This window comes from Podarcis cretensis, assembly GCF_951804945.1.
Source record: "Podarcis cretensis genome assembly, chromosome: 15".
NCBI lineage: Eukaryota > Metazoa > Chordata > Lepidosauria > Squamata > Lacertidae > Podarcis > Podarcis cretensis.
Window position 1 is genome coordinate 42,572,853 of NC_137185.1, and position 15,353 is coordinate 42,588,205.

Genomic DNA, 15,353 nt, shown 5'->3' on the forward strand with positions numbered 1-15,353 from the left:
TTTCACAGCAGTTCATGAACAGATACCTCTGGAGAGCCGCAGTCGCATTCTTCTCCCTCTTCAACAAAGTCATTCCCACAGACTGGGGTTGCAATGATATCTTTTGGAGATGGCATGTTAGTTATACAGGATGGGGTCCGGTCCATGATGTATTTCTGAAAATCCTGCAAACTGCAGGAGCTGAAGTCCCGGGGAGTTTTGTAGCTGTAAAGATGAAAAGATATGTGGGAAACTATTCTAGCCAATAATTGGGAGGGATAATATAGTGCAGTGGTAGAATGCAATGCAGGAATCAATGAATTGCTTAATGCCACAATAGTCTTCTAATATATAAGAACCAGGTGGACAGATATTTAAATAGTGTGGCTTGGTAGTTTCCTATAGTGCTAAATAAGCAAAGAATCATCATCACTAACTCACTCAAATTCTTTAGGAAACACAGCATATGCATGGATAGACTAAAGGTAAAGGTAAAGGTACCCCTGCCCGTACGGGCCAGTCTTGACAGACTCTGGGGTTGTGCGCCCATCTCACTTAAGAGGCCAGGGGCCAGCGCTGTCCGGAGACACTTCCGGGTCACGTGGCCAGCGTGACATCGCTGCTCTGGCGAGCCAGAGCTGCACACGGAAACGCCGTTTACCTTCCCGCTGGTAAGCGGTCCCTATTTATCTACTTGCACCCGGAGGTGCTTTCGAACTGCTAGGTTGGCAGGCGCTGGGACCGAGCAGCGGGAGCGCACCCTGCCACAGGGATTCGAACCGCCGAACTTTCGATCGGCAAGTCCTAGGCGCTGAGGCTTTAACCCACAGCGCCACCTGCGTCCCATGGATAGACTAGAGTGGTGCAAATTTTGTTTTCCTAATGTGTCAATTTTGGCCACATCTACCCCGAGTCTATATAAGATGCAAACACACCTTTCCCCTCAATATGTCACAACCAGTTCTCACAGATTCTGCACAAGTCTTAAGACCAGGTTATGTAGTCATTTTAAAAAAGAAAAGAAAAATATAATGAAAGCTGTATTTTGGATGAGAACCAAAACCTAAGACCACAGTCAGGACAAGAATTCTCACTCTGTGGTGCAGTTTTCTTGCAGAATTTTGTATAGACGTCTAAGAAACCTATTTCTGCTTACCACTAGTATTATTATGCAAGATCCCTTTTTGCACAGCGTGACTTGGTGACCAATGTTCATGCCCGTGAGAGACGTGCATTCTATCAAGAAGAAGTCACCAGGGAAGACTGCAACTGATTTGCTCAATGCACATCCATTTTTTAAAAAATAATGCCTCTAATCAGTTTACAAGAGATATTACATTTATCAATAAAACAGTACAAAAGGCAAGTAATTAAAACATGTGAAATATAATTAAAATTAACAGTAAAAGATCAAAACATGCCAACATCTGTATGTCTGGATAAAAAAGGTAAAGGGACCCCTGACCGTTAGGTCCAGTCATGGCTGACTCTGGGGTTGCTGCGCTCATCTCGCTTTATTGGCCGAGGGAGCCGGCGTCCAGCTTCCATGGTCATGTGGCCAGCATGACTAAGCCGCTTCTGGCGAACCAGAGCAGCACACGGAAACGCCGTTTACCTTCCCGCTGGAGCGGTACCTATTTATCTACTTGCACTTTGACGTGCTTTCGAACTTCTAGGTTGGCAGGGTACTTCTGGATAGGCTTGCCTTAAACAAATGTTTTAAGCAGGTGCCTGATGTCAACAGGCAAGGGGTTCCAAAGTGTAGGTCCTGCCACATTAAAAGGCTGATTTCTTTCAAGTATAGAATGAGTGTTATCTGCAGTACTATTTTTCTAGAAAAAGAAACCATGAACACCTCCCTTATTCTCTTAGAATGGCAATGGTGCCCACCTAAGAGGTGCAGGAACTCAGTTCCGGTGAGTTTTGGCTGAGAAAAGGTCCTGGTTACTTGTAACCGTGCCAATTCAGCAGATCTAAGCAGTCAATTGGGCATATATGAGGTAAGGTGATCCTACAAATAAACTGGTCCCAAACTGCTAAGGGGTTTATATGTAATGTCAATATTCAGTCCTTATTGTATTTTAATATTTTTCTGGAAGCTGCCCAGAGTGGCTGGGGAAACCCAACCAGATGGGTGGGGTATAAATAAATTATTATTATTATTATTATTATTCAGTCACTTCATCTGAAAAAGCTTTATTCTGGTCAAACTAGCAGCCAAGCTATGTGTTACATTAAAGCTCTGTGTCTGGAATTCCATATGTAATTTTCTTTTTTTTTTAAGCAGCTGTTGTTTTTTATCAGGGCCATGGCTATAGGAAGAACGATCTAACTCTTCTCTGAAATATCATGGCCCCAATACAAATTGCTCCTTCAGACCTGCTATTAGCTTTGAAGGGGAAGATGTGTTGGCTTTAAAATATAAGTTTTCTGCTTTCCCCCTCCATGGCTAAGAAAAGCTCCAAGGATTTGATTTGGGTGCATGATAAACCTCCCATGCATGGCCTCGATCTAAATTGTACCTCATGGCGGCATTTGCAGAAATAAAAAAAATCATGCACACAGTTCCAGTGTAATGTGTAATTTGGCCCCAATGTGAAATAATTTGTTTAGGCTTAAAGGAACACTTAAATAGAGATTAGGGATGGGAAAATCTGTCATTTTTTGTTTCTTTCAGTTTCTCATTTTCCTCCCATCTTAAGTTCAGTTTTCCACATTTCACCATCATTTTGTCATTTTTTTAATGTTAGAAGTCCTCATGAAAACTCATCAGCGTTTTAGTGTGAATTTTTCAGGTTTATATACATTTTTGTATGTTATTTTTGCCAATATAAGCATTTTTGTGCAGATTTTACACTAGCATACGCATTTCTATACACATTGCTTGACTTGAGAAATGCGTGGCTGAATTCAGAGGAGGGAAAATATCTAAGGATGTTTCTATTGTTTCGGAAAGCACATATTAAGGGAGGGAGGGGGAGAGGAATATGGGTGAGCAATGGTCACCAAGTCACATCATGAAAGCAAAAGGGGATCTACTGAAAACCACTCACAACCAGACGTGGTTTTCTGTTAAGGTCATAACAAAGTTGCACCAGAAACCTCAGCACTTGCTTGATGGGGAAAAGCAGACATTCTTGAAGCAAGTGCTTCTGTGTGAAACACCAAAGACATCCTTTCACATATTAAAACTGCATATGATGCACAACATCCATTAAATAACTCCCTGAACATGAGGGAATGAGCACCCTGGGCTTTTTGCAGCAAGTACAGAAGCTTCCCAAACAACTGCATGCTCTATCAAGGCTGCAAGAGGCTTACACAAAAGACAGCAGAAGTCTGCAATCGAGCAATGTCTAGCAAGACCTATTTCCCAGCCTAAGCAAAACAACAACATCAATCAGCCAGCAAACAAAATTCTGTGATCAATTGATTTCACTGAGAGAGGAACTAGTCAGGAATGCATTAACAGTCTCTCAACTTTCTTAAAAAATGAAAAGCAGCTGCAAAGTGCTGCCACTTTAAGTGGAAGAAACATGTGGAGAGGGCTGCTTAACCCTTTCTACTCCCACCATTTATCAGTTCAAGATTGCCCTCTCTAATTTTATTTATTTAACAAAATTTATATACCACTTGGCTGTAAGAAAACCCAGTTTTTATGCCCAGTTTAACTAAATCTCTCCTCCGCTAACAAAGAAGCAGGTGCTACTTTCAGCAGACAATGGGTTAAGCACTTTTGCTCTCCAGCAGAGTTTTCAGATAACTGCACCATCCTGGCAACAGTCCCATGCAACATAGTTGAATTATTAATTCAAAACTGTTTAGCAGCACTTGCATTCAAAAGCAACCACAGGTTTTGCCAGACTCCTCTGGCAGGTACAGGGGACTCACCTGAGTTGCGCCGCCATGATGCATGATCCAGAGCTGCACTTACAGAAACTTGCATCGTGATTCATGCCAAAGTTATGCCCCATTTCATGGGCCATGGTTGCACCAATAGCAATTGGGTTTGGGTTGTGATCCTGCAGAAGGGAGAATAGTTGACCTATTGTTAGTCTTCCAGGAAACAGAAGATGATGGTGGTTATTAGCATTGCACAGAAAAGCTCAATAAAATTTTGAGTGAATATTAGGCTCTGGAGGTGCGTGGAGGGAGGGAAGAAAATCTAGTCATTTTCAAGGGTCTGTTGTTTGTTAATAGCAGCTATTTTTTCACTTCTTAAAAAAAATGGAATTGTTGCCAAAAAATTAAGGGGCCTAAGTTAAAGATGTTTGACCAAACTGCGGGAGGCAGTGGAAGACAGGAGTTCCTGGCGTGCTCTGGTCCATGGGGTCACAAAGAATTGGACACGACTAAATGACTAAACAACAACAACAACAAATTTAAAAGTAAAGGTAAAGGTACCCCTGACCGTTAGGTCAAGTCGCGGATGACTCTGGGGTTGCGGCGCTCATCTCGCTTTACTGGCCGAGGGAGCCGGCGTACAGCTTCCGGGTCATGTGGCCAGCATGACTAAGCTGCTTCTGGCAAACCAGAGCAACACATGGAAACACCGTTTACCTTCCTGCCGGAGCAGTACCTATTCATCTACTTGCACTTTGACGTGCTTTTGAACTGCTAGGTTGGCAGGAGCTGGGACCAAACAATGGGAACTCACCCTGTCACGGGGATTTGAACCGCTGACCTTCTGATTGGCAAGTCCTAGGCTCTGTGGTTTCGACTACAGCGCCACCCGCGTCCTGCTGGGCCTAAGTTAGCTATGCCCATTAACTTCAATGGATCTTTTCTGTGTAGGATAAGCACTGGATAAAACCCATAGTTTTATCACTGCTGCAAGTGGCCATGGTGGTTCTGCTGATGATCCCTTGGCTGCCAATTCCCCTCCACACTTCTGCCCTTGGAATAAAACTATATTGTGATGTATACTCCTTCCAGGAGCACAGAGGGGAGGGAGCAGCTGCCACCACTAAAATATTTCAGAAAAACAGTTTCTGACCACCACCACCACCCCCCGCAAAAAAATGGCCACTTCTGAATGGAAAAGCAAATCTGGGGGAAAACATTTCTGCTCAGCTCTATTCTCTCTTTATACATCACATGCAAGAGAGCATTTTTTGAAAGGGCTGCAACTTGCTTGGAAGGCAGATGCTCTGCATGGGCAAAGTTCCATGTTCTATCCCTGGCATCTCCAGACAGGGCTGGAGATAAGCCCCCTCTCCAAAACTCTGGACAGCTGCTGCCAGTCAACGTAGACAATACTGAACTAGACAGACCTATGGCTACTCCATGGATAAGGGATGGGGAACATCAGGCCCAGGGTTCAAACGCAGCCTCCCAGACCTCTCTATCTTCTCAGGCCACATGCCCCCCCCCCAGCCATGCCCCTGACTGGCCCTGCTTTGCACCCTCGTTGCAGTGCTATTTTTCAAGAAAAAGAGGTACCAGAACTGACCATGAAGCCATCTTTGTTCTTTTAGAAAGGCAATGGTGCCCACCTGAGATATTTTAGAGCTCCCGCTGGAAGAAAGCCGAGTGCTTTTGCTTGGCTACAACCTGTCCTTGATCTTTGTAAAAGTCTCTTGCTTGTCTAGATAGTGGATGGAGAGGGCTACTTAATGTTGATACGGAAGGGGGGGCATGTCTTCTTCACCTTCTTCTTCGCTACAATATATCAATTTATTTCCAATTGTCAATGTCAAAAGGGACTAAAATCTATAAAATTCATAGAAAATCAACGTGCCAATTTGCTCAATTTCTCTAGGACTCCATGACACCTCCCCTGTCCTCCATAATCCCTCAAGCAAGGTGTCAAGACCCTAATCCTGTCAAATCACTCTGCCAAATCTTTCCTCTGGGCAATGCCAGTACATGTACCATTGTCTTCTCATCACTGGTACTCAGGATGTGCTTATCTGCGCATATCTCCAGCTCTGCATATTCCCCCCTCCCTCCTCCATATGTTAATCCTGTGTAACTCAACCTCTTCTTAATGTATTCATGATGTAATTTGTGTAACCCAACCTCTCTTTAATGTATTCATGATGTAACTGGGATGTATTTTGCACTGTATTCTGGGACATGGAGGGAAGTTTCAAAAGTTCATGTCACCCCTTTCTCGCTGTTCAATCTCGCCTTGAACCTGTTGCGCAATAAACTTGGATCTTTTCCATCTTGCTCCTGTCTCCGGCTGAGCTCATTTTCCTCTGCAGGGACCCGCGGACTTAGTCCGACGAGCTGGGTGGCAGAGCAGTCTCACACTCAGATTTTTCCGTAACAATGTATAGATCTGTGCAGAAGTGAGTATATGTGGAAACTAGCCCACTATCCAAAGATAAAAATTTATATTTTTTGCTCCACCCACTTTTGTGATCCCTCCCCATTCCCCTAGAAGGCTGCCCAAATTATCTGGTGTACCAGATCAGCTTCACCAGGGTTCCCCTCTCCCTCTAGGGAAGAAGTAGTAATGGTGTCACCAAGAAGCTGGGGTTGTGGTTCTGCCCTGCCAGGCGAGCTGCTTCTGGGTAACTTATTTATTCATATGTTCTGTTTCCAATTTACATTGCTTTCAGGCAGGCCAAAGTGTTTAGGCAAAGGGGAAAAGTAAATGAAATTAATAATCTAACAGCATGCATGGCATGCTCCAACAGCATGTGTGGAGGCTGGTTGTGTTTCTGTTTCCTTCCCAGGATATTTCAGCAAGATCTAGGCCTCCAGAATTTGTGAGCTTCTTCCAAGGCTGACACAGCCGAACAGCTACATGTGGTGACCCACCAAAGGCTTGAGGAGAAACCTCTTTGTTGCTTCCTGCCTCAGATTGCAAAGTGGAACAAGTTTCCAAGCACCCCACAGGCCACAATTCACAGCCATTCAGCTGCTGTCTTTGGTCATTCCTTCCACAGGGTTCGAGGCAGCCTACATCGTTCAATTTTAGAGGTAGAAATGATCCCTGAGGTCATTCAGTCCAACCCCTTTTCCAGCCTCTGTGTAATTACCTCCAGCAAAGTTGAACTCACCAGCTCTCTGGAAAGCCTGTTCCACTCTCAAATAACAGTTGCCATTCCTTCTACTAACACTTATCCAAAATCTGCTCCCATGCAACTTCCACACATTAAATCTAGTTCTGTTTTTTTCTAGCGTAGGGGGAGTCAATGTGGTAACTTCCCTATGTGGTTAGGCTCCAGGTCCCATCCATCCTAGCCAGCATGGCCACATGGGCTAACCCTGTTCTGGAGCAACAGTAAATGTAGATTTACACCTGTATATGTGTAAAGGTAAAGAGATCCCTGACCGTTAAGTCGAGTCGCGAACAACTCTGCAGAACTGCTTCTGGGTCATGTGGCCAGCATGACTAAGCCGCTTCTGGCATACCAGAGCAGCACACGGAAATGCTGTTTACCTTCCCGCCGGAGTGGTACCTATTTATCTACATGCACTTTTGACGTGCTTTCGAACTGCTAGGTTGGCAGGAGCAGAGACCGAACAACGGGAGCTCACTCCGTCACGGGGATTCGAACCGCCGACCTTCTGATCAGCAAGCCCTAGGCTCTGTGGTTTAGACCACAGCACCACCCGCGTCCCTGGCCTATGTGTGGTTTATCCTAAATACACATTTTAAAGCATTTGGGCATATTTTTTGAGCGGAGATGTGAAAACAGAAGAATAATTACATTACAATTAACACGGGGTGTGTGGATTCGGTCTGTTCACTTTGGAATTCACAGGAATTGAGTTCCTCAAGCATCCCAGAACAAATGAGCAAAGTCTGCTCTCACTCTAAGCCAACTCAGCCGTGCAAAGAACAAATTCCTAAGACTCAGCCACATGCAAAGCTAGTTCCCAGGATGAGGAAGCCACAGCCGATAAGTTAGTTTATGTTTGTAGTAAGGAAATGCCATTTTATAAGCCTTCCTTGCCTGCAACCCAATGTTCTTCCCTCCTCCTCCTATCTAATTTCACAAACCTGAACAACTCCCAAGGAATGAGCAGGGTTGCACATAGTTCCAACATATGCCAGTCCTACTGTTGGTCCACTGAAGTCAATTCCTCTGAAAGAAAAGAGGGATAGAGAACAGACTGTGAGATCTCATTCAGAAAGACTCCATTCTTCTATCATTCATAGAATCTATTGCTGCATTTGGCAAATAAGCCTTTGGCAATTCTTCCCAATGGAGTTGTAGACTATTAATATTTCAGCTGCAACCTGTCTCAGAACTAAGGCACATGCAAGAAAAGTAGGGATCAATGAGTTTTGCCAGAACCCACGTTTTTCATCCTGCACCCTGAAAATGGTAGAGGTTATTTGAACCCTCCCACAAATTTAGCCAAAAGTTCAAATGTTGCAGAAAATATGGTGTACCATCCCCCCTCACCCCCCCACTCCAGTACCATGTCAATGACACCCAGAAGAAAAGGGCTGGTGAAAAACTGAGGAGGCCATTTGGGGGCAACGGTACCCCCACTACTCTTGACAGCATTCGGGGGAAGTATTTTTGAAACTTTGGAAACATATGGCTCACTTAAGGTACTCCACCTCTGCCCACAACCTTTTGCCACAGAGATACATACGTGAGAAGCTGAGCGTTATCGTTCCTTTTCCGCTTCAACAGCACTGCCTGCCTCCACGCTGAGAACCGGTCTAAAGTGCTGCCCGCAGATTCGTTCACATCAATCTTATCCCCATCAGACCAAACTTCTAGGCCGATCAATGCTACATGAATGTTTATGGCTTTGTAAACCTATGAGAGGAACAAACTGTAATCAGGGAACACACAAAAATACCTTAAGAAACACCTTAGGGAAAAGTTGGTAATGGGTTTTATACTCCTCACCCCAACTTGGAGCAGATTAAATTGTATATATACTTTGAAACCAGGATGTTAGTAAGGTAAAGGGACCCCTGACCATTAGGTCCAGTCGTGACCGACTCTGGGGTTGCGGCACTCATCTCGCTTTACCGGCCAAGCACTTTGACGTGCTTTCGAACTGCTAGGTTGGCAGGAGCTGGGACTGAGCAACGGGAGCTCACCCAGTCACTGGGATTTGAACCGCCGACCTTCTGATCGGCAAGTCCTAGGTTTAACCCACAGCGCCACCCACGTTCCTAACCAGGGTGTTAGGACAACATTAAAAGAGATACGGAAGTTCCAGGATTGTAACCAATACTAGTCCTACTTAGAATAGGCCCACTTAAGTTGATGAAAATTGCTTATGTTATGGTCATTCATTCAAATGTGTCTACTCATTGTAGGATTTAGTTGGAGGCAAGCCCAAGGTTCTTATCTCTTTGTGTATTATTTTCTTTAAAAGCAGCCATCGTTTTTTGTAGGGGGGGGTGTGGATTGGGTTGAGAAGGGGAGAGAAAGGGTTAATCAACAAATGCTTCCACAGACTCCTGAAACCAAATAAAATTTCCATTGAAAGCTCCAAACAAAAGCACAAAACAACAACAACAAAATCACAAATGCATTTCTATACACATTCCTTGGCTGGAGAACAGCACTGCAAAACCTGAAGTATGAATTTTGGAAGATGGCTACATTTTGGTTCACATATTGTAATTGCTAGGAAGGTTTCATTTTAAATGCGAACTGAATTTAATTTCTCCCCATTCCTAAACATACTTCTAGGCCCTGCACTTCTTTCCTAAGAATACAAAAGGTGGGCATCTCTGTGATAAGTGATGTTGCTGTGCTCTATAACTACCTGGTCAGGAATACAAAAATTGTTCATCTAGTAATGCTGAGATGCATTCAAATCAAACAACATTTTGTCAGCTCAGAGTGTAAAACAAGATTTCTTCACATGCACCTAAAAGAAGTGTTGAGGTACATGCGATGAAAAGTCTGTTGAATAAGAGAGAAAACTTCCATTGAATAACTGAGTGATTTGTATAGAAATTTGAAATGTTCTTCTAATTTTAAATGCCCAGTTTTTGAACACTAATTGCAAAAATCAGAGAGAAACGAGCTAAGAGGATTCTGACCATTGCTAATTTAATGCAGACTTTTAATAATAATAATAATAATAACACTAACAATAATAATAATAATTTCTTTATACCCTGCTTTCCCTGGCCAGAACCAGGCTCAGGGAGGCTACCACCAATAAAATCACAGTAAAAACATAATAGGGGGGAGGGGGGAAACCAATTTAAAATACAGGTTAAAATGCAATTTAAAATGCAGCCTCTTTTTAAAAGTAGCAGATAGATCAAGACCATAAGGGGAGGGCAACATAAGGGTCAGAGTGAGTCCAAACCAAAGGCCAGGTGGAACAGCTCTGTCTTGCAGGCCCTGTGGAAAGATGTCAAGTCCCGCAGGGCCCTAGTCTCTTGTGACAGAGCGTTCCACCAAATCGGGGCCAGTACTGAAAAGGCCCTGGCCCTAGTTGAGACCAATCTAACCATATTAAAACATATGGTTAAAAACATATGTTTTAAAACATTTTAAAACATATCTACGCCTCACTATTGCTCACTCAGGGTCATTGCCATTATATCTTACCATGTTTATGTAATTGACTATTTCAAATACTCTTGTCCTAATGCCAGTCATATTGCGGCTATACTTCCTGAACTGCAAAAAGAAAAAGATGAAAGTATTAATAACAGATTGAGCAGAGTGGGGTACAGGTTATACTGCATGCACCTCCAACCTTCGGCCCTCCAGATGTTTTGGACTACAATTCCCATCATCCCTGACCACTGGTCCTGTTAGCTAGGGATCATGGGAGTTGTAGGCCAAAACATCTGGAGGGCTGCAGGTTGGGGGTGCCTGGGTTACAGGGAAAGAGGAAGGCATTTAACTCATCCTTGCTGTAGCAAAAGAATCTGTGAACCTACATATAGGAAGAAAATGCTTTTTTGACAACTTACAACCTATGACAAGTTCTTCATAGTGGATTCTTACAAGCTCACCTCCTAAACCTGGGTCCCCAACATGGCACCTGTGGGCACAAGAGCACTCTCAGACACCCCCCTTGAAGCCCATAAGGGCCCCTCCCAATTTTTTTAGTTCCTTGGGGGTGCCCCTTTTGGGGAGGTGTTAGTTACCTTCAGTGCTTTTTTGTAAAAAAAATGTTTAGGGGTGCTCTCGTTTTCCTACTCGTATTGAAATACTGCCCCTCAATGAGGCCAAACTTAGATTCACAAAATGTTTAGGGGTATGCGAACGCCTGTATCCCCCAGAAAAAAGTACTGGTTACCTTTTGTTGATGTCTATGTGTTAGGATTCTTAACCTATGAGATTCCAATGTCGTGGGTTTAAGCCCCATGTCAGGCAAAAGAGTCCTGCACTGCAGGTGGGTTGGACTAGATTTGCCCACGTGGTCCCTTCCAACACTACAATTCTATGATTCTATGTAATTTGGGGCGAGTGTTCACTGTTGTTTTTCTGTGAAATTGGCATTCTGTGGTACCTTATTCAAAGGACAAAAATTCCTTTATCTGTCAGTCTGTAGGTCAGGTTTTTATTGTGTATAGCTAATGACCATTGCAATGTCACTTATGTGCACATTAAAAAACAAACAAACCCCAATGCATTTCAAGAATTTGTTGAACAAAAACATGAAATGCAAGGTGTTACTTTAAACTGTAAAGTTCCCCAAATTATGTAAATTTAAAAATCCCCTTGGGTTAAAAAAATAAAAATAAAAATTGTCCATAATGCCTATCATCTATCTATCATCTATCTATCATCTATCTATCTATCTATCTATCTATCTATCTATCTATCTATCTAATATCTCACCCGTCTTCCCAACTACTAATGATCTCCAACTCAGGGAAATTAGAGATATTGGAAACTGGTTTAAATTAAATTGAATGCATAGTGTGGCTGCGCCTACTGTCCCCAGTAACATGCAGATAAATATTTGCAGGACAAGGATCTTCCTTATTAAGTTCTGGATTTCATTGAAAACTCATTGAATGATAATGAAACTGATGAGGTTAGCTGCTTCTCAGTAATTGCGGTCAGCTGCTTCTCATTAAATATGGGAAATTGTGCAGTGACTTTACAGTAGACTGGAAACAAAGTAAACTTTGTTCATTCAAATGCCTTTTTTCCATTCTTGCAAGAAGCATCACCTCCAAGCCTGTAGCTATATATGGTAGTGAAATGGTGTCACCGTGGTTAGAAGGAAGTAACAACAAATGGCATCATTAAATGACATCAGCACAATATCAATTTTCTCTAATTTTTCACAAGACCAGCTGTTCCCTTTTGTAAAAGCGTTAGCAGAACACCAAATCTGTAATTGGAGAGACCTTCCACCACCTCCTTTGATATTATTATTATTTCAGAAGTTAACACTGTTTGTGTACACATAAGGGGGGTGAGCACAACCTCAAGTATGGGCACAGGAGCAAAGAATATCAAAATAGGGTTTATCTTATGGAGTTTGCTACCACTGAGGAAAAAGAAGGAAAACTGGTTCAATCAATGACCATTATGCATTATAGCTAAATGTATTCTCCATGTTGAGAAGAAATATACATCTGAATATAAGAAGCTGCGGGCAAATAACAATATAAGGCCATCACCTTCATGCCCTCCTTGTGAGCTTCTCAGAGATATTCGACTGGAAACTGGAAACAGCAAATGCAAGACTAGCGGGAACCTTGCGCTTTGGTCTGGTCTAACAGGGCAGTTCACATACTGCAGTGCTCCCCCTGTAAAGTAAGGTTACCAGATGTCCCCATTTCCCGGGAACAGTCCCCAGATTTACAAATCAGTCCCCTGACAAAATCCATCTATTTAGTAGGAAGATGAAAAGTGTCCCCGGATTCATTGAAAAAAATCTGGTAAGCTTACTGTAAAGCGAATGCTTCAAAAGAACTAAGGAGGAAAGCATTCCTTGGGATACTTACCACTGTGTAGTCTACAGCTATGTAAAGTTCAACATATTTCCTGGCCTTCAGGTATGCCTGCTTCTAAAGGGAACAAGAAAGTTGAGATTGGTCAGAGTTTCCACACAAAGTTCACGGCAGGGTTGTTTAAAAGGGTTTTCCCCAGAGTGGCTGGGGAAACCCAGCCAGATGGGCAGGGTATAAATAATAAATTATTATTATTATAAAAGGAAAATGTTGACGTGCCCAGTGGAATGTGATTATAATTCACTCTCAGTGCATGCGTCACTACAACACACCAGCCTGTTTTTGTGTATGTGTGCATACATGGTTTCTTGCTCAGAAAATCCTCAGAACTGAGAATTTGACATCAAGAGTGAAGAGAGTCTTGGGAGGGTTGTGAATACTAAATTTCTAAGTACCACTTTGAGGTCAATATGTGGCTGATTCCCATTACAGTTATACATAAATCTAAATGGTAGAGTTCTCTCTTTTTAAATATTTCACTTATAAAGTCTCTGTGAAGAACATCATATTGGCTGTTTCTGGAATCACCATCACAACTTCGCATGCCTTGTTGGGAAAGGGGTCTCCAAGTTCTAAAATCGTTTTTGCGTCATCTTAGAAACATTGGTGACTACTTAGTAAAGAGTAGTAATCGTGTTTATGGAAGTGTATTTGGGAGGAAGAAAAACGTGTATGATTGATCAAGGTCTGGGATTGTAGGGGAGCCTGGACCATTTAATTTACTCTTTTACATGGTCATCACTCACTTTTTAGATCACCTAACATAATTTAACTTTTGCATGACTTGGATTTTTCAACTGCCTAAATGTTATTTCTCCCTTCAGCTGCCTATTTTGGGTCTGGCTGCCCATTATATAGCCCTGGTTCACAGGAACATTGGATCGTCTGATAAACTAAGGATTGCTGTTTTATAGCCTGGTTAAAGCACATAAACCTTGGGTAATGCTGGCTGTGTGTGATACGACATTTATAAGGTTAGAGAGCTTGTTAAAATCTTTGAATGTACAGAATGTAAAGATTCCATTTTTCAGGACTTGCATTATGAAATGAATTACTGGACAGAAACAGTGGCTACCCATATATATATATATATATATATATATATATATATAGTTTTTACAAAAGCTCAGATAATTTCTGAAATAATGTAAGGTGATCTGAGGAGAACATACCCATCTCAACACAGTAGCAGAAAATATGCAAAACTATGCAAATGAAACTTACATCTCAATATCAATCCACATCCAAGTGGTATGGCTTAGCTCAACTTTGGTCTGAGCTCTACATTGCACATTATCTTGCATTTGTGGTCAGGCTAATATTTGTAGAAGCAGAACTATGAATTTAATTTGCACACGTCATTATGCAAGTATTAATTGTCTCTTAGCCCTTTCTCCCAGTTTCCAGCCTCAACAGCACTGAACATGTCAGTGTTTGCCATCATATGTCAATGACACTTTTTCTGCCAGCTCTGCAAAACTGTCATCTGGTTCACATGTGACAAACTTTCAAATAAAAACTAGGTTTCTTTTCTTTCAAACACCAATGGAATTTAATTGCCATAATCGAGCCAGACTTCCAGAAATAAATCAAGAGAGAATTTATTTATTTATTTATTGCATTATTTATTCTTAACCAAACTTTTCTCCCACACTCCACTCTTGGGCAAAAACACCTGACTATTTCTAAGCCTAGCAGCTGATTTAAGATTTTGTAAGAGCGGATGGGATAGTAATCTGGTTTTTTAACATGAATCAATTATTAATGTACTAAATTTAAATACATTTGCAGTTATTCACTCATTTGAAAACAAACAGTGCAATTTAAAATGTTGGGAATGAATGCAACCCACTGTCCATCCACTATGCCCCACTTACTTCTGCGCTTGTGCTCATCCTGGAGGTCTTTCTGGTGGGGTTTTCTGATTGCCAAGTAGTGTTGGTTACCCCACAGACCTTGGGGGTCTCATCCTTTTCTAGGCTATCATATTTGAAGACTGCATGCGCTTCACTGTCTGAGAGCTTCAGAGGTTCAATAAGATACCTCTCGCCACCACTCTTGAAATACCCTCTGTAAAACATGAGAAGACCGCTTCAAAATAAGTTGATGAAGATCAACTACTAAGCCATTTCCTCTACTCTAAATTCCCCTTGAAACCACATTGGATCTTATTTTCCTGTATTTCCTCACATCTCTCCTGCTCTAGCTTTCTGCACCCAACGTTATACCTACCAAATCAACAGTTTTATGCAGGAATGCATAAACTGTTACTTATTTCCAAGACCAGAATTGAAATAAGGATCACAATTCCTTCACTCAGATTGCCTGATTAAGGTTGCATATATGCCATACATGTGCCATGAGCTTTAAATGTATGGTGTACATGCACCCCGTTTCTCCTGCAACATCCAAGTCAGGCTGGTGTCGCATCAGGCCTTAAGGGGGCGAGGTCACAATTCAGAGTTGAAGTACATGCCTCTCCTAACCAACCTAGCATCCC

General features: G+C 42.3%; 1 protein-coding gene and 1 long non-coding RNA gene across 6 annotated transcripts in view; both read right to left on the bottom strand.

Moving 5' to 3' along the window:
- The window catches only part of LOC307203973, a 429,983-nt gene that overhangs the window by 158,283 nt on the left and 256,347 nt on the right, over window positions 1–15,353 (bottom strand). The gene's annotated exons all lie outside the window — the stretch shown is intronic.
- ADAM28 (ADAM metallopeptidase domain 28) overlaps window positions 1–15,353 on the bottom strand; it is a 73,879-nt gene that overhangs the window by 22,324 nt on the left and 36,202 nt on the right. The window contains exons 6-12 of the mRNA XM_079954978.1: window positions 14,731–14,923; window positions 12,848–12,910; window positions 10,482–10,553; window positions 8,545–8,714; window positions 7,940–8,024; window positions 3,871–4,001; window positions 27–204 (exon numbers count right to left, since the gene is read on the bottom strand). Of these exons, the coding sequence (XP_079811104.1) occupies window positions 27–204; window positions 3,871–4,001; window positions 7,940–8,024; window positions 8,545–8,714; window positions 10,482–10,553; window positions 12,848–12,910; window positions 14,731–14,923 (892 nt within the window). The remainder of the gene's footprint in view (window positions 1–26; window positions 205–3,870; window positions 4,002–7,939; window positions 8,025–8,544; window positions 8,715–10,481; window positions 10,554–12,847; window positions 12,911–14,730; window positions 14,924–15,353) is intronic.